Consider the following 24,317-nt stretch of genomic DNA (forward strand, 5'->3'; position numbering starts at 1 on the left):
TTGTAAGAATAGAAATCTAACGAAGTCTAAACCATATAGCTTATTTTGGTATGCTATAGATCAGGGGTGTCAAACTGCCAGCCCAAGGGCTGGACGCGTCACATGGAAGCTGTGCCCACCCCATTGCCGGCAATGGCAAAACTGTCCCAATACGTTGCACGACGTCACGTCGCGAGTTTGACATGTCTACCATAGATCATGCCTCATTAACTGCATTTGGTTTCATGTGTCTCATATTAAATAATCATACAATACCAACTAATTCCAATATGTCTGAGTTTGTATTTGTACATCCAAAAATAGGCAGTATGCAGAACTTTAAATAACATGTTTAAATACCAAAACCTATGGATACAATTTTCCTTTCTGATATATTTATTTATTTTTTTATTTTAATAATATTTCTATACCGCCCTTCTCCCGAAGGACTCAGGGCGGTGAACAGGGCAAGAATAAAAATACAAATTACAAAAGTTAAAACTAAATTAAATAAATGCCCACATACTAAAATAGATATTTAAAACCTAATAAATAGCCCCCGATCCCCCCATCAGGCCAGGCCAGCTTGTTCAAAAAAGTATGTTTTTAGCTCGCGGCGAAAGGATCGAAGGTCGGGCGCCGTCCGGAGCTCAACCGGGAGCTGATTCCATAGCTCCGGGGCGCCCACAGAGAAGGATCTCCCCCTGGGGGCCACCAGTCGACATTCTCTGACCGGTGGCACCCTGAGGAGGCCCTCTCTGTGGGAACGCACAGGGCGGAGGGAAGTCGATGCCGGCAGCAGGTGTTCCCTCAGGTACTCCGGCCCCCTGCCATGGAGGGCTTTGAATACCATTACTAATACCTTGAATCTCACCCGGAAGGCAACCGGTAACCAATGCAGCTCACGGAGCAGAGGTGTAACGTGGGAGTATCGGGAGACTCCCAACACAACTCTCGCGGCTGCATTCTGTACCAGTTGGAGCTTCCGGGTGGTCCTCAAGGGCAGCCCCATGTAGAGAGCGTTGCAGTAGTCAAGTCGAGAGGTCACGAGCGCATGAGTGACCGTGCATAAATCATCCCGGCTTAGATAGGGCCGCAACTGGCGCACCAGGCGAACCTGGGCGAAAGCCCCCCTAGTCACAGCTCCTATATGGTCTTCCAGGGTGAGCCGTGAATCTAGGAGGACTCCCAAGTTGCGAGCCCTATCTACGGGGGGTAATAATTCACCCCCCATAGTAAGAGGTGGAATGTCCGAATAAACCCGGGATGAAGGTATGCAAAGCCACTCGGTCTTGTCGGGGTTGAGTTGAAGTCTGTTCCTCCCCATCCAGACCCGAACCGCCTTTGTCAGTATCACCTGATACTGACAAAAATGAACCCAGATTACATTTCAAAACTGCTTTGCAACCATTTTTAGCCACTACCACAAGCCTTATTCTAGTTTCTTTTTCTTTTATATTATCCCTTCCTATAATTAATAAATTTCAAGACATCTGTACACCATGGAGGTATGAGCCACATTGTGCTATTAGCTATACTAAAGATGGAGAAACAGCTTATAATCAGTTGAGAATCAGTGTATGTCAAGAGCATTTTAAACCAGATCAGTCAGCGCAACAATCTGTTGTGCACAATTGGCAAAGTATACTTTCTTGAAAGCATATGTTGAAACTTTCCAATTTTCATTTTTCAGGGAATCTTTGGCCTCAAGTGGCATTTCCCAGCTTAGAATTTCACCAATACACAGTAGATACATGCAAATTATTCTGAAAAATTTTACTATGTAAATGGTAAAACTAGCTTGAAGATATGTGTACAAATGCCAAAGTTAATGTAAAAAAAAAGCTTAGTGAGTAACATCAATCAACTGAAGCAGATTGGAGCTATAGTAAAATATTGGAAAAAATGCCCAAACTCTTTTAATTCCTAATATATAACATCATTATACATGATTATATTCAGAATTTACAATATCAGCATTTGGATTTTTACATTCACTTACTTGAAAGAAAGGGTTACTCCAAACTTGGATCTTTTCAGTTATGTTTGAATTGTATAGATAGAAGTTGCTAATAATATTCATCATAACAGGTAAAGAATGTATCATGGTACGATTAAAAGCAGCAGTAAAGATATACCGGTAACTCTGCAACAACAAAGATAAAGATTAAACTTGTTATATTTATGAGAATACACCTGGGTATAATGCAACAAGTGATAAATATCTCATTACAAAAAAGGAAAATGGACTTTTAGAAGCATAAAATGATGCAATGTGGTATCATTCACGCTACTTAAAATATAAATCAATGATATCATTAAAACAGATATTTCTTTTATGATTTGATCACAAGATATTTCTGCATCTCTGCTGAATCCTATGTGGTATTGTCAAATGGTTTACTAGATTTGGGTGATTATCCTGAAATCCTTCCATTTATTTATTTGTTTGTTTGTTTATTAAACTTGATATGTCACCCACCTCACTGTTGAAGTGGCTCTGGGTAGCTTAGAAAATGATAAAAAGGTGATGTGATTAAAATTAAGAAAGATTAAATAGACTAAAAACCAAGAGAACAAATGACATGGGGATGGGGAACTTCTCTGTCACCTGTCAGCCACCCTTAGCACAGAGCACCCCCATCAGGGCCCCAGGCTATTACCCTCTGATCTAATCATTGAAATCTATTTATTAGTAATGGTTCACATGAAGTTAGATGGTGAAATTATTTCCTGGCACACACGATTGAACAGACTAATTAATACACTTCCATGAGCCTCCTTAACAATTTGTTAGAACTGAACAGAACCTTGATGTAGGAAAAGAACAGGCAGAGCCGGTTGACGAAGTTAAGCAAGTCAGCAGCCTAGAGTCATTACATTCCCACAAATGGTCTAAGTCCAATCACTCTTGAACCTCTCTTGAATTCCATTGACCCTTATCTAGTGTCAATCCTTGGCACTAGACAGTTTGTAGATTTTTCACATATAGGCTTAAGCAATAAATCTGAACTGCAACTTAAGGTATGGTCCCGATTCTTCACACTGATGGTTCATGAATAAACCTTAATTTGTTGAGAATGAAATGGAGACACAACCTATTTTCTTTTTGTGATGCAACTCATGGGGCAGCCTTTGCCATCTGAACAGGGCTGCAGTGGCTATGCATTTTCATATTTCACATCTGTTCTGTTTTCGTGTTTCTTATTTAAGAAGCTCTGTTGCAGGATTTATTTTTTTTGTTTGACCCAAACCGATTATGATTGGATTTTTAGGCCCAGGTGTACATTGTGTTGTTATCTCTGACAGAGATGGGCGATTAAAAAATAGGAAATACAAATAAATAAAATTATTGTTGTTATTGCATAGTTTTATGTATTGTTAGATTGCATGTTTATTTCACCTTTATTACTTTATAAGTAATTCAAAGGAGGCTAATGCCTCCTTAAGTAACACCAGCTGCCTGCAATTAGTGCAGGTTCGCATCCCACCAGGCTCAAGGTTGACTCAGCCTTCCATCCTTCCGAGGTAGGTAAAATGAGGACCCAGATTGTTGGGGGCAATAAGCTGACTTTGTAATAATGCCGCTTGGGGGGGGGCGAAAGCCCTAATAAGCAGGCATATACATAGAATGAAGGTTATTGCTAAGCACACTGATTTGTGCTTTAAATTGTAAGCCGCCCTGAGTCTTCAGAGAAGGGCGGGATATAAATGGGATTAAAAAAAAAAGTGGGGAACATACCTAACGCTCCTTCCTGACAACAACCCTCTCTGTGAGAGAGTTGGGCTAAGAGAGAGAGAGCGACTGGCCCAAAGTCAGCCAGCCGTCTTTCGTGCCTAAGCCGTCTCCTGGCTTGCAGGTCGGCACCTTAACCATTGTATCAAACAGGCTTCTTTTTTGGGGGGGGATCTTAAAACTCTGTGTCCCACCCAGCGTTGCTGTCCTGAGATGGGCAGCTATATAAATTGTTTGTTTATATGTATAGATAAATACTTGTTTTTGTTATTCTAACCTTTCCCTATGTTTTTTGTCACCTGAAAAAACACTTAGCATTTAAGACGGATAGGCCACATTTTAGTGGCTGGGAGGCTGCATTTCATATTTTGGGGGCAGGCAAAGGCTCAGTAAGAATGAGAGAGGCAAAATCAGCAGAGGCACACCTCATACCCACAGGGCTAGAATTTCATGTTCTGTTCCCCACACCTCTGTGCAATTGCAGTCACAGTGGTTTCTGGGTGTCCAAAGGAGAACCAAATATTTAAAAGAAATACTGTTCATGTTCATTTTATGGAGATGTATACATTTTATTCCCTCACAAAACTGAAATGTTCGAAAGCAATTCACCATCTACAAATTTATTAAACTGAGATAGTTCTGCTCCTAGTACATTTGATACATTTGTTTTCAAATCATGCTATGTAACTACATTTAACTGCACACACATTTTCCTAAATTCCTCTGTATTCGTAGAGAATTATTATCTCTTCTTACCTTGTCTACTTTAAGTACATTTAATGCTGCACTATGTGGGGCAAATGACACATATACGCTGTTGTTTAATGCAGTACTGTGAAAATCCGCTGATTCATAACCACTGCCACTGTGTACTTCTGTCAGTATATTCTGATTTCTAAGAGTACTAATTAAGTCATCTATGTTTGACCCTGGATTAAAAAAAGGAGAACATGGCATAAAAATATCACAATTATTCCATTCATTCAGAGCAAATTAAGTATATAACATTTAACTTCAGTTAACTCTTAAAAGAGTTTCAGGTATAATATAAGAATGATCTGGGAGAGAAGGATGACAATATTCTTAAAAAAAAAGTGGGTCCTTTTCAATTTTAGAGAGCCTTAGAAAATGGCATTTCAGTAGGGTGGACCAGAATGACAAAAGCAGAACTGCAGTATCATGAAACACCCCCACACCTTTTCTAGCACAAAGGGAAACACCTTATGATGCAACCCTGCTTTTGTTCCTGCATACGCATACAAGGTTAGGCTCTCCATTGGTCAACTGTTAGTTTGAAACATGCAAATATGCAGCTGAATCTTATAATTTATGGCCTTCTTATCCATGGTTGGTTTATATGGACTTGAATTTATTATTCATCACAATGCACTTTGCATATCCATACTTTTTGGTACAGTGTTCTAAGCAGTCTGCCATTTTACTCTGCACAAATTGGATATACTGGTAGCTTCCAGTCAATTTCTCAGTAACCCCAGCGCTTGCAGTGTTCCTAACATGTAAACTGTGTTCTCTTGCAAGCTACTCCTTTCACAGTGAAAATGAACATTTCCTTAGTGGCCTGCCCGACTCACTATAATTTTTCAGCAATCTGCAATAGTCTTAAAAATGCTAAACAGAGAGATGGAGTGCTGCTAATTTCAACTGTGGGATTAGCAACCCCAGGCCTGTTTTATTCTATAATCTTTGCTTTTTATTTTTATTATGTATACAACAATACTTTAGTAATCATCGTTAATTGGTTCCAGGAGGTGTGATGAGTACCAAAAATGATGACTACCAAACAAATTTTTCCCATAAGGAATAATGTAGTGACTCCCAAGGCAGCCGACACTGACAAGTTCTAGCTTGTATGTTGAGTGCCGAACAAACAATGAGTACCGGGACAAAATGTTTGCGTCACAAGTGTGTTCAGTACCAAATCCAATGAGTTTCAAAGCAGTTGACTACCAAAGTACCACTGTTCTGTATTTTATTTTGAAAATTATTTCCTTAATTTTTAATTACTTATTCTTTATTTGAAATAAAGCTGAATGAGAGAACATAAGATCTAAAGTGGCTAAAATACACTTATTTCCTTTCTATAATTTTTGGGAGAATCTCTGTCATCTTTTCAATCATACAGGTAGTTCTCGACTTACAACAGTTCATTTAGTGACCATTCAAATTTACAACAGCACTGAAAAAAGTGACTTATGGCCATTTTTCACACTTATGACCATGGCAGCATCTTTATGGACATCAAAATTTCAGATGCTTAGCAGCTAGCTCGTATTTATAATGATTGCAGTGTCCCAGGATCATGTTATCAGCTTTTGCAACCTTCTGACAAGGCAATGGGGAAGTCAGATTCACTCACCAATCATGTTACTAATTTAACAACTGCAAAGATTCACTTAACAGACAACTCTGGCAAGCAAGGTCATAAAATAGGGCAAAACTCACTTAACAAATGTCTCACTTAGCAACATAAAATTTTAGGCTCAGTTGTGGTTTTAAGTTGAGGACGACCTGTATCATTACAGGTAATCCTCACTTACTGACTTGCCTCATTCAGCAACCATTCAAAGTTACAACAGTGCTGAAGTAGTTTATGACTGGTCTTCCAACTTGCCATCTTCACAGTCATTTGATCGTGATTTGGGTACAATGGTCCGTGATCACCATTTGGGACCTTCACAGCCAGCTTCTGACAAGCAATGCCAGTGGGGAAACCGGCAGGAAGTTGCAGGTCACCCTTACATGAAGAAACACTTAACAATCCACAGTGATTTGCTTAACAACTGCAGCACAACAGAAGTTGCCACGTGATGTTTCACTTCACTACCACATCAGTTAGCGATGGAGTTTCCAGTTCCAAAATACCTGTATCTGTATTTTTGTATTTTGCTTTGAAATGCTAGAATACAATCCTTTGGAACAAGAAAGTCCACCCGTAGTAGATTTTATACAGATGAAATAAAGAACTGGAAATGCCAGGAATTGAAATAAAACCAATCAGTACATTGTATTTAAAATGTAGTTCTTAAATTTCTTACCAGTGGAGTTTTGAATGAGGAGACTAGTTTTGTACTTGTCATATGTTTCATTGGTCTTAAGAAAATATAAATTTGGAGACAGCTGTATAGGGACTACAGCTTTTTTAAAATAGTGATGCGCAACAAACATAAAAATTTGAATAAGAAGAAACACTGTAAATAACAAAAGTCTGAAAGAAAAAAAAAGCAGATGTAATTATCAATCCTGCTTTCACAGAGGTCCATTCAAGAACTAGATCAGAGTTAGGCAGGCTTGTCTAGAGGAATTCATTACATTACATTACAGTCCATCAGTCTGTGACTAAAAATATACAGTATTGAGATATTGAGAATTGTAATTAAATGGTCTGGAATGTGAACTTTCTATGTTGTAACATATACCAGTTATAAATAACCTTATAAATACTTTTAAAACTTCAGTATACAATTAAATGCAGCATTGCAGAAAGTATACAGAAAAGAAATATTTTTGACAATTACTGCTAGAGTGAGACATCAATCAACCAATCAGACTGAGCTATTGCCAACATTTACCCCTTCCCTGAGAGAGAAGGGGAATAAGATGGTAGGACTAGCACAGAAGATGTGTGCAACCAGTGCTGTTATCAGTCAGTTGTTTCTGCAAGCTATCAATTTTAGGAATCATCATTCTTATCTGAAAAAAGAATATTGGCAGTAAAATGGGAAAAAAATAAAGTGTTAGTTTAACAAGAGTGCAAACACCAGCACAATGACACATTTCTTTCCTCATTCTGCACCTCCCAAATTTGCCAAGAATTTCTCCTTTATTTTCCCCAGATTTGCCTAGAAATTCTTCATTAAATGAGAGGAATATTCCACAGTAATTTCAACATTAGAGAAACTGTGCAAATGAAAAATGTACCAGCTCCACCACTTAAACAGAAGCTCATTTGCATGGAGCTGCCTGAGGAGTAGCCATCATTAAATGTACCCTGCTGAGCCACCCCTTGGTTTTTTGGTTTTTTTCCAGAAAAAAAAAATTCTAAGTGATCTTTTAAAAGCTGTTTTAATTTCCAACCATTCCAGGTATACCTTCGCTACAGCAATAACTTCCTATGAAACACTACAAAGAAGTTATGATAGCTGCCAGTGGGACATTTGGAACAACTGTTGTTGCCTTCTCAGACACCTATTGCCATCCAGAGCCTTGGTGGAACAGTGGGCTAATGCCTCCTTAAGTAACACCAGCTGCCTGCAATTAGTGCAGGTTCGCATCCCACCAGGCTCAAGGTTGACTCAGCCTTCCATCCTTCCGAGGTAGGTAAAATGAGGACCCAGATTGTTGGGGGCAATTAAGCTGACTTTGTAATAATGCCGCTTGGGGGGTGTATGAAAGCCCTAATAAGCAGGCATATACATAGAATGAAGGCTATTGCTAAGCTTGTAAGCCGCCCTGAGTCTTCGGAGTAGGGCGGGATATAAATGGAATTAAAATTTAAAAAAAAATTTAAAAAATCCTCTGGAATGAAGCTGCTGTGCTTCAAAAAGGGCCTCAGCCATTACCCGCCCATTGTGAACTATCCCAGGCTAGCTGAAAGTGACTATAATGTCACTTTGTGTGTGTGTGTAAATTTGTTTTGAATTGCTAACAAAGAATTAAAGGGAGACTGATTCTTTGTTAGCAATTCAAAAAAAAATACACAAATATGAGCTGTCACTATTGTGACCACGTAGAATTGAAGGTATAAGAGCAACGTTTCGATGAAATCTCATCCGTCATCCTCAGGCTGGTATACATACATATACATACATATACATATCAGGTTAATTCAAAGTTGATATACTTACACCACTGTCACTGACTTAATTTCACGTTTCAAGTTCAGGCAATGAACCTTTGCAATAGTTTTAGCTTGTTTTTTCCAGAGAGACCTCCTGTTCACCACACAAGACTTTACTTCAGAGAGCATTAGTAGACTTTGCTCTAATTCATCAGTAGATTTTGTATCCATTTCTTCTTCTACTTTTTCTGAGTTAAATACACTAAAATCTAAGAAAGAAAGAATAGCTTGGATGGCTTAAAATTTACTTCCAAGTAGATGAGGGGTATGTATGTATGTGAATGTATATGGGTAGTCCTTGACTTACAACCATTCATTTAGTGAGCATTTAAATTTACAACGGCACTGAAAAAAGTGACTTATGACTGGTTTTCCACACTTACAACCATCGCAGCATCCCCATGGTCACATGATTAATATTCAGATGCTTGGCAACTGATTCATATTTATGACAGTTGCAGTATTCCAGGGCCATGTGATCCCCTTTTGTGACCTCCTGACAAGCAAAGTCAACAGAGGAAGTTAACCACGTTATTAACTTAACAACTACAGTGATTCATTTAACAACTGTGGCAAGGATGGTCATAAAATGGGGCAAAACTCAAGTACTGTCTTGCTTAACAGCAGAAATGTTGGGCTCCATTGTGGTCATACATTGAGGACTACCTGTACAAGTAATTTGAAGGAATCAGTGAAGCTTCCAGCCCAAAAATGTCATTGCCCAACCCAAATTAAAAAATGGAAAATTCTACTATTCTATAATCTGAAATATAATTGAAATATGAGACTATTACTAATGAAACAGCATTTCTGATCTTGTATTGTATTGTATTGTATAGGAGGTTAGGCAGGTTTTTTTCCCCCTTACCTGCTTGGTCAATCTCTGCTTCAGCTTCCAACTTGAGGAAAACATCCTCCAAGGTTGTCATGGAAACACCGTAAGAAATAACACCCAAATGAGCATGGGTATCTAAATCAGCAAACAGCGCTACAAGAAAAAGTAGTGGTGGTGGTCTTAGTAATGAATTTGTAAATGTAATCATATTTCTCTGCAATGCCCTTTTTACAGTCTTCCCAATTTCCCAACTAACTCGCTACAGAGAGTTTAGGTCAGGAGTGTCAAACTCAATTTCATTGAGGGCCGCATCAGCATTGCGGTTGCCCTCAGGGGGCCGGGTGGGTATGGCCTGGGTGGGCGTGGCCTATTGGGTGGGTGTGGCTAGAGTGCGTATGGCCTACTGGGTGGGCGTGGCCATCTCTACATCGTTCGCATCAAGGGTGCCTATGGGGGCCTGGGCAGGAGTGGGACAGATCTGAGGGTCTCTGGCAGAAGGAGGGTCTCTGGGCCACGGCCAAGGCAGTGGGGGCCGTTCCCTCACTGTTTCCAGGATGGCTTTGCGGGCCGCATGAAACCACTTTACGGGCCGGATCTGGCCCCCGGGCCTTGTGTTTGACATGTCTGGTTTAGGTAATAAATGTATCTGGAGTTAGCTGTTCTCTGTTAAAGTAACCACCAACTAACTCTCTGTATATTAACATCATAGTCTTTGAGCTCAAGTGTAATTAGCCACGTAGTCTTCTGCTTTTCTCTGGAATTCAATAGAGGAAAAAGTTATACCTGAAAATTTGTCCATATCTTTAAATGGTAATGCATATATCAGTTGTTCTTCATTCTGTTTTAGCAAACTTGATCCGGGGATGTGCTGTCTGATGACAGATGCTGTAGCTTCTGTGTTACAATACCTATCTATATGCATGCTAAGAAACACATATATATACATCATGGTTTTGCAAAGTGATGCACGATATTCATTATAGGAATAAACATTATTCCCATATTGCTGTCTAATTGCAAATGTATCTGTACTTTCATAATCCAGTTCATGAAAGTTATTCATAAGTATTATATATTAGTTATCATCCTAAGGGTACTTACACTATAAAGTAGAAAAAATTAATAAACTTCAGCAAAATGTAAACACTTAAAAAATGACTACTGAACAACACAAACTGTTCAACAATTTTAAACTAGATACCAGAGAGGTCAAGTATAGTTTCAAACCCCTTTAAAAGAAACCAGACCAAAGTCAGGAATATACAGTATAGGTAGTCTTGACTTAACAACCATTCATTTAGTGACCATTTGAAGTTACAATGAAAAAAGTGACTTATGATTGGTTTTCACTCTTACAACCATTGCAACATCCCCTGGTCACGTAATAAAAATTTGGATACTTGACAACTGGTTCATATTTATGACAGCTGCAGTGTCACAGGGTTACGTGATCACCTTTTGTGATCTCCTGACAAGCAAAATCAATGGGGGGAAGCCCGATTCACTTTAACAGCCATGTTACTAACTTAACAACTAGAGTGATTTACTTAACAACAGTGACAAGAAAGGTTGTAAAGTGGGGCAAAATTCACTTAACAAATATCTCACTTAGCAATGGAAATGTTGAGCTCAATTGCGTCGTACGTTGAGGGCTACCTGTACAGTGTTCTTCACTAAGAGATTTAAGCATTAATGGAGGAACAGGTAAATAAGGCTTACTTGCTGTTTCCCTGGTACATTAATGCAAGCATAAGCAGTCTTTCAAATAATAACGACTCCAATTTTTCAAAGATCAATGTTAAGTAATCTGAATTAAGATTTAAAATTGAACTAGCAACTAAGTAGAATAGACATTTCAGATGAGCTGTCTAGTCCTAAGAAAAACTTGAATAGCTATATTCCATACCAGCTGAAGTTCTCAAGTAATTTTCAATGACAGCCTCAAGCAAAGCATGGTAACAATGTTAATCATACAATCCAATTCATACAAGCACCTAACAATGAAAGAGTTTCAAAGTTATTTCAATGTGCTTAGGAACAGAAATATTGAAGCAGGATTGTGACAGAACAGAACAGAAAGTTGTTGTACCTCAAACGATAGCCAATTCCCCATTTTGTCTTAAGGAAAAGGGAAGATCCAAGACATTTCAGCATTCCTTGAGAAATTACAGCTTTCCGATCTAGAAGTAGGCCAGAAGGGATCTTTATCATAAATAGATAAAGCTTACATGATAGCAACCAAAAGTATCTTATTTATATTATGGATAATATATATCTAACCTAACAGGCATCTAATTGAACATGCCTGCAAGAATGTCTGCTTCATCCATGAAATGGGTACTGAACACTGTCACACGGTTGGCTTTTCTGTTTTTCAAGAGGTTCCAAACTGTATGTCGGGAGCATGGATCCATACCAGCAGTTGGCTCATCCAAGAGTAACACCTGAACAACAGCCAAGGAAAACAATAGTTAAAACTAAGTATTCATTTTACAAATACAAATGCTGCATGGCACCAAAACTGTAGGGAAAACAAAATATTCTAAATGGTGTGGGAATATGGAGTGAAGTCCCATACATCCCATGATGGGCTGAGTACTGAAAAAAAAAAAGGTTTGCTGAGTACTGAAGGGAAAGGGGAAGGCGGCTGAATCATAGTTAATCTTTGCTTAACAATGGCAACAGGGACTGAAATTTCCATCACTAAGAGATGCAGTGTTGTGATTCAGCGTCAGCCTGTGATACCGGCAGATGAGTCTGATGATTCTGAAGAGAAGGAGAACGAGGGGTTTGGAGAGCCTTTGGTGTCAGAGGGAGGCTCTGATGCACTGCAGGACTCTCAGCCTGGCCTCTCCCATCATCTTCCTCATCAGACTCAGCCGTGTGAGCACGAGGTATTGGACGTAGATGATTCACAGCTGGATCTATTCAGGGATGCTAGGAGCAGGAGGGATTCCAGCAGAGTAGAACAGAGAAAGGCCATGAGGCAACTTGGTGAGAGGAGGAGAAGGCAACGAGAAGCCACGCCTTGGGACTGCTGATAAAAGGGGAAGGTGTGGGAGGTGCTGGTTGCTGAAGGCAACTGTTGAAGATCTTCTGCTAGAGTCCTGGTCTGTTATTCCTGTTTAACTCTTGTTTGAACTTTTGGTTTAACTCGTTTGAACTTTTGATTTCTTTGTAAATAAATTTGGTTGGGTTTTTTCCAGCCTGTTGACTATAAAAAGGGGTTGTCCCTGACATTCAAACAGGGCCGGTCGTAAGCTGGAACAGAACATGCAGACATAAAGCACAGTGTCACAATATTGCATCATTTAGGGATGGCAAGTCCCCATTGTTAAGTGAGGATCACAGGTCCTGAACAGAGGACCTCACCTGATAGCAACTTAAGACTTCCTGCCGATTTCCAACAAGCAGTGTCAATAGGGAAGTTGGCAGGAAATTGCCAGTCCTGAGTGATTTGCAACAGGCTGCCAGGTGGGGGAATGCAATGTATCCTAACAGGTCAGTTCAAAAATCTTTTATTCTGCTGTACTTCAAATGCACTGAAAATTAAGCCTGATAATACAGTACAAAAACATGGGCTTGATCTTTATTTGCACTGTCCTGCCCACTTTCCCAGCAAATTTGGCATAGCACAATCTTTGCAGAATGGCTAATAGACAAACACAGATAAACACTATGGGAAGCTGGCAATAACACATGCTTCAGCAGATGTCCCAATAAAAGCACTTAAGTGTTGCATTCATTGCAAAGAAGAGATTTTCACTGGCACCTCATCTAAAAAGAAGATGCTGCCTCGCAGTACATTGCTTTCTAAAACTGAGTATTTTTATCTCACCATGAAGCTAATCATGACTTTGAAATGTGTATCTGTTTGGATTTGTACCTTTGAGCGAAACATTTCTATGCATGGATGGGTGCGCACACACACTGCATACATGTGCTCACATCCATGTGCAGTTGAAAGAAAAGTGGAACTGCTTCCATATGCTGAGAAAGTCCTTTTTCCAGAATGTCAGTTCACTGATTGTGAGTTAACTGTGAGTTGTTTTTGCTTGAATACAGTACGTATATCTATTGGTCTGCTGTAATTTTGAATTAAGGTTTCTTGATTTTTCTTTATTGACACAGTATACTACTAAATTAGTTACATGGTTTATGGTAATGTTATTTTTAATCTATTTTAAAAAGTGTTGTTAAGGTAAGTGCTATAAGTATTTTAGACAGTAAACAGAAGAGCCCAGAGTAAAATCTGGTGTTATTTCTCTGTGGATATGGATGCACACATCTGAATATACTTCTGTAATTCCTTCTATGATTCTTCAATAAAAGTGATTAGCAGCTAGAAAACCATGTGACATCTGACCAAATTCTTGTAGGAAGTTGAGTGTTTAAAATGCTCTTAAAATACTCTTTTAAGATTAAGTAGGGCCAGCTAAGAGGAGGCAGCCTATTCACGTGTGGGGAAAGCTATTAATTGCTTAAGCCTGGGGTGTCAAACTCGCAACGTCACATGACATGTCGCGACGTATCTCAACTTTTTTCCCATTGCTGGCAATGGGATAGGCACCGTTTCGGCATGATGCATCTGGCCTGCGGGCCAGCAGTTTGACACCCTTGAGTTAAGCTTTTGTTGAGCAGACTGCTGCTGTAGAAGGCCGGCATGGACGGGTACTATTATTTCTACTATCCCTATTTGGAGCACACAATTATAGTTCAATTTGTGTGTGGTTTGGAATTGATAAAGAGTATTACTATCAGTATTTCAGTTACTTTGCTATTTACCTTCGGATCACCAAGAATTGCAATCCCAATTGACAGCTTTCTTTTCTGTCCACCACTTAGTTTTTTTGCTTGGTTATCCTTAATGGGCTGCATATCCAAATCCAATAAAATCTTTTGGACCTTTAAAAATCAAGCATGAAAAATATTTAGGGATAATTAAAGCAAGTAATTCCATAATTAATCAGAGTATTTACCATGCTATTGTCGCTAAAGCTCAAGGAATCTAAAGTTCTGTAACTTACCATAATATAATGCGTTATGAAAATAACTGAAACTCCATGTTATTTATTCTCTGGAATTTCAAAAACAACCCCCCCACACACAAGAGTTAAGGTGAGAGGTTTTTAAAACCAACAGTCCATCAGTCCATCCATCCAATCATTAAAGTGGTTTTTAACAAAAACATTTTGCTTCAGCTAACCACACCTTTTTAAAAATATGTTAAGCTGGTATTTGAAAGCGCAGATAGATTAGTATCAGGAAAACAAACAATTATGATGCCTATATCTATCTCACATCATTCTTTTACTTATAATCTTTTTATCTTAAATTCTATAAGCTTTTCTGCTTTTAGAAGAGGTCTCAAAATAAGGCAGCATACTATGGAATCTGAACATAAAAGATGCAGTCAATACATTGTTACTATGCAATTAAAATTATCTTTGTTTTATTGGAATACATATATGATACCATTTTGAAAATAAAAAATAAATACATGCACTATATAGACTGTATTCTACTCACCTCTTGTATCACATAATTGGGAGGTATTCCCTTAACTGCAGCAACTATTGACAAATTTTCTTCCACAGTTAATACATCAAAATATATATCCATTTGTTGACATACTCCAGTTATCTTTCTGGCATCTAGCATTTCATCTATTTCAGAAACTCTGTATCCATAGATCGATGCAAATCCTAATAAAAATAAACAAGGAAAAAAAATGATTGCCACTAAAATACATACATTTGTGTATACATCACAAAAAATGGACTTTTACTGGATTGTGACCATAAAATAGTTACTAAAATTAGTTTTCTTCAACAGAAAATCAAGAAAATTCTCCCTTTCTGAATGTTTCCAAAGTTGGGGGGGGGGGGGGAGGGAACACCTAAAACTAGAAAAACAAAATGAAAAAAGTGCAATGTTTTCTGCATGTGTATTGCCAGTTTGTAGAAAGGAAGGCAGTCAAAATATTGAGTCCTACATGGCATAGGGCCTGATTACTTGCAGGATGTCTTAACAGAATAACAGAGTTGGAAGGGATCTTGGAGGTCTTCTAGTCCAACCCCCTGCTAAGGCAGGAGAACCTATACCATTTCAGACAAATGGTTGTCCAATCTCTTCTTAAAAACTTCCAGTGTTGGAGCATTCACAACTTCTAGAGGCAAGTTGTTCCAATGATTTAACTATTCTAACAGTCAGAAAATTTCTCCTTAATTCTAGGTTGCTTCTCTCCTTGGTTAGTTTCCATCTGTTGCTTCTTGTCCTGCCTTCAGGTGCTTTGGAGAATAGCTTGACTCCCTCTTCTTAGTGGCAGCCCCTGAGATATTGGAACACTGCTATCATGTCACCCTTAGTCCTTCTTTTCATTAGTGGGTTAGACAGCATCAGCAGATGGATTTATAGCTGGTTGATTGGCCGTACTAAGCGTGTGGTCCTCGATGGAACTGCATCTACATGGAGGGAAGGGTGTAGTGGGGTGCCCCAGGGCTCTGTTCTGGGCCCAATGCTCTTCAACTTCTTCATCAATGATTTGGATGAGGGGATAGATAGGGAACTTATCAAATTTGTAGACGGCACAAAGCTTGCAGGAATAGTCAACGCTCCAGAATATAGGCTTAAGATACAGAAGGATCTTAACAGACTTGAACATTGGGTGCTATCTAAAAAAATGAAATTCAATGGTGAAAAAAGTAAGGTTCTACATTTAGGCATGAAAAACCAAATGCACAAGTACAATATAGGTGGTGCCTTGCTCAATAGTTGACGATGACTTAAATATGAGCCAGCAGTGTGCTGCAGCTGCCAAAAGAGCCAACACAGTGCTAGGCTTCATTAACAGAGGGATAGAATCAAGATCACATGGAATGTTAATACTACATTACAATGCCTTGGTAAGACCACACTTGGAATACTGCATCCAGTTTTGGTCACCACGACGTAAAAAAGATGTTGAGACTCTGGAAAGAGTACAGAGCAGAGCAACAAAGATGGTTAGCGGAGTGGAGGCTAAAACATATGAAGAGCGGTTGCTGGAATTGGGTATGTCTAGTTTAATGAAGAGAAGGACTAGGGGTGACATGATAGTAGTGACATGATAGCAGTTCCAATATCCTAGGCATTACCACAAAGAAGAAGGAGTCAAGCTATTCTCCAATGCACCTGAAGGCAGGACAAGAAGCAATGGATGGAAACTAACCAAAGAGAGAAGCACCCTAGAACTAAGGAGAAACTTCTTGACAATTAGAACAATTAATTAGTGGAACAACCTTCCTCCAGAAGCTGTGAATGCTCCAACACTGGAAGTATTTAAGAAGAGACTTGGCATCATGTACACAGCAATTTCTTTACAAATCCTCTCTCTTTACAAATTGACATTTATTTGTACTTGTTTTTATTTGTCATTGGTGCATGGGTAGAAAAAGAAACATATATTTAAGAAATCAAACAGAACAAAAGGATAAGTAAGTGAACAGCAAGATTACACTCTCAGTATCTGATACCAACATCCTGCAATTATAAATTGCAGTTAGCTGAAATGAAACTCAGTGCATAATTAAAAGGGAACAGAAATAACTTATTCATAACAGAAATGTCAAGCTACATGCAAAGTATTCTGCACTGCATGAGTAGAATGTCGCTATGAAAAAATTTGCAATCCTTTCCCCCAAATTCTGGGGTTGAAGGTTTGATCAACTGAAAAGTACAATAGGTTATATGCATTAGTGATTGGAAGGACCACAGAAAATGGAATGGATGAAAACAAAATGTGATTACATGGAAAAAACTTAAAATAGTGCATTTTCTCTTTACTTGCCCTTAAATATGGCAAATCAAAATTATTTCCATCATACTTACCATCAGAAGGTGGACACAAACCACAAAGAATGTTCATCAATGTTGTTTTGCCTGTTCCACTGTGTCCAAGTAATGCTGTGATCTGACCCTCATATATATCAAAAGATAAATCTAATAAAATAATGAAATGATTATGCGAGTGGGTAAAAAGTAATATAACACCATTAATCACTACATTACTAATTATTAAGATGCTTAACATAAAACTACATTCACCTTTAATAAACATTTTTGTTTATCATAACATTAACATAATAAACTCACAGATTATTTAATATGCCATTGAACATTAACAGGAACTTGCCAATATGCAAGTTTCTGATTATCAGAAAACAAAAAAACCCACTTAAACTTCAAGGATTTTTATTATGATAAATAGTTGAAAATCCCAAAATTCTTACTTTTTAAAGCCTCCACAGTTTCACCTTTTTTAAGAAAAGATTTCTGGACAGAGTTGATTCTGAAAGAAAGCATGGTAACTTTATTTTTTAAGGAAAGCTAAACTCTGATCGTATTTTAGCAAGATAAAAGCAAGCAATATGAAAGAATCATTATGTTATCATGAATATTAATGTAATTTAAATTAATGCTAACTGAAGATTCACAAAGCATAGTTGAAAGTTTCTCAGTTTCTGAGAGCTTTTAAGTAGGGAACATGTCTAACTACAGTATCCTATTTTTCTCTTGGAGTTTAACTTTGTCAATGTAAGAAATAGTTGTTGAATTCAGTATAATACTCCTATTAAAGGCTAAAGGATACATTTCTTAATCCTAAAACCACTCTTATCATTATACACTGGCACCTACACAACATCTACCCAATGACATTTAACACTGATTCCCAATGGAAAGCCAAATGGGTCACTGAACGCCCAGACATAGGTAGACATATAAATGACCCCACAAAAGAAGTGCCAGGCTTCGAGCTAGGTCAGCAATCGACAATACTGAGTAGGATTTATACCTCCCATGGTGTCTGCCTACATAAATGGGGCATAGTATCCTCCTCTAAGCATAACTGTAAGATCTTACGTCAAACTAAAGCGCACATCATGACTGGCTATAAGCTGAGGGCATATACCGGTCCGGTATCTGATTATTTTTTTTAACATAAATGATGCTGCGCTTCCATGGTTAGATGGCCTAGATGTTGGTATTTGAACACAGTTCTTTTTAACATTTATATTTTATTGTGCTTTACTAATCTAAGTCAAATGCTAATATATATTGCTAGTCCCTATATGACATTGTTGTTGTTGTTGTTGTTAGCTGCGAAGTCGTGTCCGACCCATCGCGACCCTATGGACAACATTCCTCCAGGCCTTCCTGTCCTCTACCATCTTCTGGAGTCCATTTAAGCTCACGCCTACTGCTTCAGTGACTCCATCCAGCCACCTCATTCTCTGTCGTCCCCTTCTTCTATTGCCCTCGATCTTTCCCAGCATTAGGCTCTTCTCCAGTGAGTCCTTCCTTCTCATTAGGTGGCCAAAGTATTTGAGTTTTAGCTTCAGGATCTGGCCTTCTAAAGAGCAGTCAGGATTGATCTCCTCTAGGACTGACCGGTTTGATCGCCTTGCAGTCCAAGGGACTCGCAGGAGTCTTCTCCAGCACCATAGTTCAAAGGCCTCAATTCTTTGGCGCTCAGCCTTTCTTATGGTCCAACTTTCACTGCCATACATTGCAACTGGGAAGACCATAGCCTTGACTATACGCACTTTTGTTGACAGGGTGATGTCTCTGCTTTTTAGTGTGCTGTCTAGATTTGCCATGGCTTTCCTCCCCAGGAGCAAGCGTCTTTTAATTTCTTGGCTACAGTCCCCATCTGCAGTGATCTTGGAGCCCAGGAAAATAAAATCTGTCACTACCTCCATTTCTTCCCCATCTATTTGCCAGGAATTGAGAGGGCCAGATGCCATGATCTTGGTTTTCTTAATGTTAAGTTTCAACCCAACTTTTGCACTCTCCTTCTTCACCCGCAACAAGAGGCTCTTTAGTTCTTCTTCACTTTCTGCCATTAGAGTGCTATCATCTGCGTATCTTAGGTTGTTGATATTTCTTCCGGCAATCTTAATTCCAACTTTTGATTCATCTAGCCCTGCCTTTCTCATGATGTGCTCTGCATATAAGTTAAATAGGCAGGGCGACAGTATACAGCCTTGCCTGACTCCTTTCCCAATTTTGAACCAATCAGTGGTTCCGTGTCCAGTTCTCACTGTTGCTTCTTGACCCGCATATAGGTTTCTCAAGAGACAAATAAGATGGTCTGGTACTCCCATCTCTTTAAGAACTTGCCACAGTTTGTTATGATCCACACAATCAAAGGCTTTGGCATAGTCAATGAAGCAGAAGTAGATGTTTTTCTGGAACTCCCTAGCTTTCTCCATGATCCAGCGTATGTTGGCAATTTGATCTCTAGTTCCTCTGCCTCTTCGAAATCCTGCCTGTACTTCTGGTAGTTCTCGATCCACATACTGCTGAAGTCTAGCTTGTAGGATTTTAAGCATGACTTTACTAGCATGAGAAATGAGTGCAATGGTGCGATAGTTTGAACATTCTTTGGCACTGCCTTTCTTTGGAATTGGAATGTAAACTGATCTTTTCCAATCCTGTGGCCACTGTTGAGTTTTCCAAATTTGCTGGCAAATTGAGTGTAGCACTTTTACTGCACTGTCTTTTAAGATTTTGAATAGCTCAGCTGGAATACTGTCACCTCCACTAGCTTTGTTGTTGCTCAGCTTTTCTAAGGCCCACTTCATTTCACATTCTAGGATGTCTGGCTCGAGGTCAGTGACCACCTCATTGTGATTATCAGGGACGTTAAGCTCATTCTTGTATAGTTCTTCTGTGTAATTTTGCCACCTCTTCTTAATCTCTTCTGCCTCTGTTAGGTCCCTGCCATTTTGGTCCTTTATCATGCCCATTTTTGCATTAAACGTTCCCTTCATGTCTCCAATTTTCTTGAAAAGATCTCTGGTCCTCCCTATTCTATTGTTTTCTTCTATTTCTTTGCACTGTTCATTTAAGAAGGCATTCTTATCTCTTCTAGCTATTCTCTGGAATTCTGCATTCAATTGGGCATATCTATGTTTTTCTCCCTTGCCTTTCGCTTCCCTCCTTTCCTTAGCTATTTGCAAAGCTTCCTCAGACAGCCATTTTGCTTTCTTGCATTTCTTTTTCTTTGGGATGGTTTTGGTTGCTACCTGTTGTACAATGTCGCGAACCTCTGTCCATAGTTCTTCAGGCACTCTGTCTATCAAATCTAATTCCTTAAATCTATTTGTCACCTCTACTGTATATTCAACAGGGATATGATTTAATTCATACCTGAGTGGCCTAGTGCTTTTCCCTACTTTCTTCAGTTTAAGCTTAAACTTTGCAAGGAGAAGCTCATGGTCTGAGCCACAGTCAGCTCCTGGTCTTGTTTTTACTGACTGTATAGAGCTTCTCCATCTTTGGCTGCAGAGCATATAGTCAATCTGATTTCTGTGTTGACCGTCTGGTGATGTCCATGTGTAGAGCCGTCTCTTGGGTTGTTGGAAAAGAGTGTTTGCTATGACCATTGTATTCTCTTGACAAAATTCTATCAGCCTGTGCCCTGCTTCATTTTGTACTCCAAGGCCAAACTTGCCTGTTATTCCAGTTATCTTTTGGCTTCCTACTTTAGCATTCCAATCCCCCATGATGATAAGGACATCATTTTTTGGTGTTAGTTCTATAAGGTGCTGTAGGGCTTCATAGAACCGGTCGATTTCATCCTCTTCAGCACTGGTGGTTGGGGCATAGACTTGGACTACTGTGATATTGAATGGTTTGCCTTGGATTCGAACTGAGATCATTCTGTCATTTTGAGGATTGTGTCCCAGTATTGCTTTTCCTACTCTTTTATTGACTATGAAGGCTACTCCATTTCTTCTGAGGGATTCTTGTCCGCAGTAGTATACCTGATGGTCATCTGAATTAAATTCACCCATTCCTGTCCATTTTAGTTCGCTGATACCTAAGATGTCGATGTTCAGTCTTGTCATCTCTTGTTTGACCACGTCCAGCTTTCCTTGATTCATGGATCTTACATTCCAGGTTCCTATGGAGAAAAAATCTTTACAGCATCGGACTTTCCTTTCACCACCAGACACATCCACAGCTGAGCGTCCTTTCGGCTTTGGCCCAGTCGCTTCATTCTTTCTGGCGCTACTAGTACTAGCCCTCTGCTCTTCCCCAGTAGCATATTGGACGCCTTCCGACCTGAGGGGCTCATCTTCCAGCGTCATATCGTTTTGCCTTTTGGTACTGTCCATAGGGTTTTCATGGCAAAGATACTGGAGTGGGTTGCCATTTCCTTCTCCAGTGGATCACGTTTTGTCAGAACTCTCGGCTATGACCTGTCCGTCTTGGGTGGCCCTGCACGGCATAGCTCATAGCTTCATTGAATTACGGAAGCCCCTTCGCCACGACAAGGCAGTAATCCATGAAGGGGCTATATGACATGCCATATGCTAAATAAATAAATTCATGTTTGAAATACTAAAAAAAGGTGACAGAACAGTTCTACATGTGTTTGAAAGGATATGGATCAATTTGTTTTAGTACTGATTCATGTGCAAAGATTTTCTAAGCACCTAGTAAAACAACTTCCATTATATATTGAATACAAACCAACATAATTTCCTCTTTTAAAGTTTCTACATGTTGAACAGACTGATGTAGCTATTTTATTTGCCTCATCCGCTAGGCAAAAATTACACTCTGACTGTGTCTGATGCAAGCAGTTTTAGCTTTATGATCACTTAGATGCTTGCTATATACAACTGACATATCAAATGTAATTCCTACATGTAGGCATGGTTGATTTTTACATATAATGGGCTGACCATATTTACTCATGATTAATGACCGTTGATTTAAATTCTGTTTTATAAACACTGATCATTTCAGTGCTTTCTTGCTATACGTCATTATCTATCCAACCCAATTTTGTGATTTAGTAGAGAAATGATTAGTTATGTTTTTTTCTCCAATGAACTTTCTCTTTGCCAACAATTAAAAAAAAGGATTTCAAAGAGTATCTGGATTGATGCTCTAAACCAGACATGTCAAACTCGCGACGTCATGTGATGTCATGCAACGCATGTGATTGTTCAAATTTATAATGGTACTGAATGAATAGTACTTATAACTGGTCCTTTTTCTTATGACAATCACAGCATCCTTGTGGTTGTGTGATTGCTATCCTGGTGCTTGCTCAGCATTCTGCTTGCAATTACAATGTTGCAGTGTCCCACAATCACGTGATCACCATTTGCAACCTTCACTGCCACCTTCTAATAGGCGAAATCAGTGGGGAAGGTGGCAGAAGGTTGCAAATGGTGACATGGTGTCACGTTTTTAATGACACTTTGGGATTCACTTAACAATGGCTGTTGCTAAGCAGTGTAGTCATATGACATTGCATTATTATGACTACATCACTTTGAGACAGAAATTCAGCCCCAGTTACCATTATTAAGTGAGAATTGCCTGAACGTTTTCTTTATCGTTGCTGCCAAAGTGAAATAACTAACATGACATAAAAAGATCCTCAAAATATTGACAAGATATGGTGCTTAAATGCTTCAAGCAAAATGTTTGGAAGTTTCTTTTTTTTTCAAAGTGAATTCTTTATACAGCACTAAGAAAACTCCTGGCTTCATAAATTCATATATAAAATTCATTACATAATATTTACATTGCATGCACTCAAACTCAATTTTAGTCTACAGTTCCTGATTATGTAAGCTTCTGATTTATCAAACTTAAGGAAAAAAATTAGATAAGAAATTTCAAATTAGGTAAAAGAAATATTAGCATCTGGTTTTAGCAGCTGAAGGAAAACAGAATATCCAATCATACCTGATAGCTTCTTTTCCTTGAAATTCTGATGACACAACTTCAATGATCTCATTGAAATACAAGTTCGCATTAATATTGCTTTCATACAATTCTTTGTAATTTTTTGTTCTCTTTGACCAAAATGAGGGCTTGAGAAAGAAAAAGAATTGTCTACGCAATCCATATTCTCCTGAGCAATAAAAGAAAAATAAGGACTAAAAATATTAAATGCTGTTAGTAACAGTACATAAATATTTAAAAGATATACTGTATGTTCACTTATACTGGTCTATGACTGAATTATTTTCATCAATTACAGGTAGTCCTCGACTTACAATCACAATTGAGCCCAAAATTTCTGTTGCTAAGTGAGATAGTTGTTAAGTGACTTTTCCCTCATCTTATGATCTTTCTTTGTAGACCTTTCTTTTATTGTTAAGCAAATCATGGCAGTTGTTAAGTTAGTCACAAGTTGTTAAGTGAATCTGGCTTCCCCATTGTCTTTGCTTGTCAAAAGGTCATGAAAGATGATCACATGTCCCCAAGACATTGCAACTACCATAAATTTGAGTCAGTTGCCAAGTTTCTGAATTTTGATCACATTACCAAGGGGATGCTGCAAAGGACCCAAGTATGAAAAACTGTCATAAATCACTTTTCGATTTATGACAGTTGTGGTTTTGATCACTAAATAAATTGTTGTAAGCAAGGACTACCTGTATCAAACTTCAGCAAAAGAACATGGTCTTAAACTTTAAGTGTAAAACAAATCAAAACTCTATTACTCAAATAGATCAAGAAATATATCACTGGGTTCGTATATTTCACAAAGCCAAAATGCAGATTATTTGAGTTTTCTTTATCAGATATGAAACAAAATATTATTTAAGAAATGGCTTAACTTCCAAAATGAATTCATCTCTGGTGAACTATTTTTTTAATGTAACTAGAGTATACGTGAAACAAATTATGCACAATAATAGTCAACAACTGGAAGAATTTACTCTCATGCATTCCAAGTATTTGTACTTTTTGATGCTTGTGAAACATTGGAATCTATGTAATACTAATGCTAATACAATGCACAAGTAAAAGTTTCACATTATTTTAAACCCTTGGCTAAGTATTTTCCCTACCTAAACATATAGAGCAAACATGTCAAACTCGTGACGTCA

The 24,317-nt window shown here is 38.5% G+C and overlaps 1 protein-coding gene across 1 annotated transcript in view; it reads right to left on the reverse strand.

Moving 5' to 3' along the window:
- The window catches only part of LOC308663878 (cholesterol transporter ABCA5-like), a 90,076-nt gene that overhangs the window by 38,195 nt on the left and 27,564 nt on the right, over positions 1 to 24,317 (reverse strand). The window contains exons 10-22 of the mRNA XM_081320654.1: positions 23,164 to 23,332; positions 17,679 to 17,737; positions 17,278 to 17,388; positions 14,938 to 15,113; positions 14,194 to 14,313; positions 11,714 to 11,852; positions 11,498 to 11,588; positions 10,192 to 10,331; positions 9,442 to 9,561; positions 8,581 to 8,782; positions 6,772 to 6,941; positions 4,472 to 4,644; positions 1,982 to 2,125 (exon numbers count right to left, since the gene is read on the reverse strand). Coding sequence (XP_081176780.1) covers positions 1,982 to 2,125; positions 4,472 to 4,644; positions 6,772 to 6,941; positions 8,581 to 8,782; positions 9,442 to 9,561; positions 10,192 to 10,331; positions 11,498 to 11,588; positions 11,714 to 11,852; positions 14,194 to 14,313; positions 14,938 to 15,113; positions 17,278 to 17,388; positions 17,679 to 17,737; positions 23,164 to 23,332 — 1,814 coding nt within the window. The remainder of the gene's footprint in view (positions 1 to 1,981; positions 2,126 to 4,471; positions 4,645 to 6,771; positions 6,942 to 8,580; positions 8,783 to 9,441; positions 9,562 to 10,191; positions 10,332 to 11,497; positions 11,589 to 11,713; positions 11,853 to 14,193; positions 14,314 to 14,937; positions 15,114 to 17,277; positions 17,389 to 17,678; positions 17,738 to 23,163; positions 23,333 to 24,317) is intronic.

The sequence above is a fragment of the Vipera berus genome (assembly GCF_964194415.1).
Source record: "Vipera berus genome assembly, chromosome: 2".
Classification (NCBI taxonomy): Eukaryota; Metazoa; Chordata; class Lepidosauria; order Squamata; family Viperidae; genus Vipera; species Vipera berus.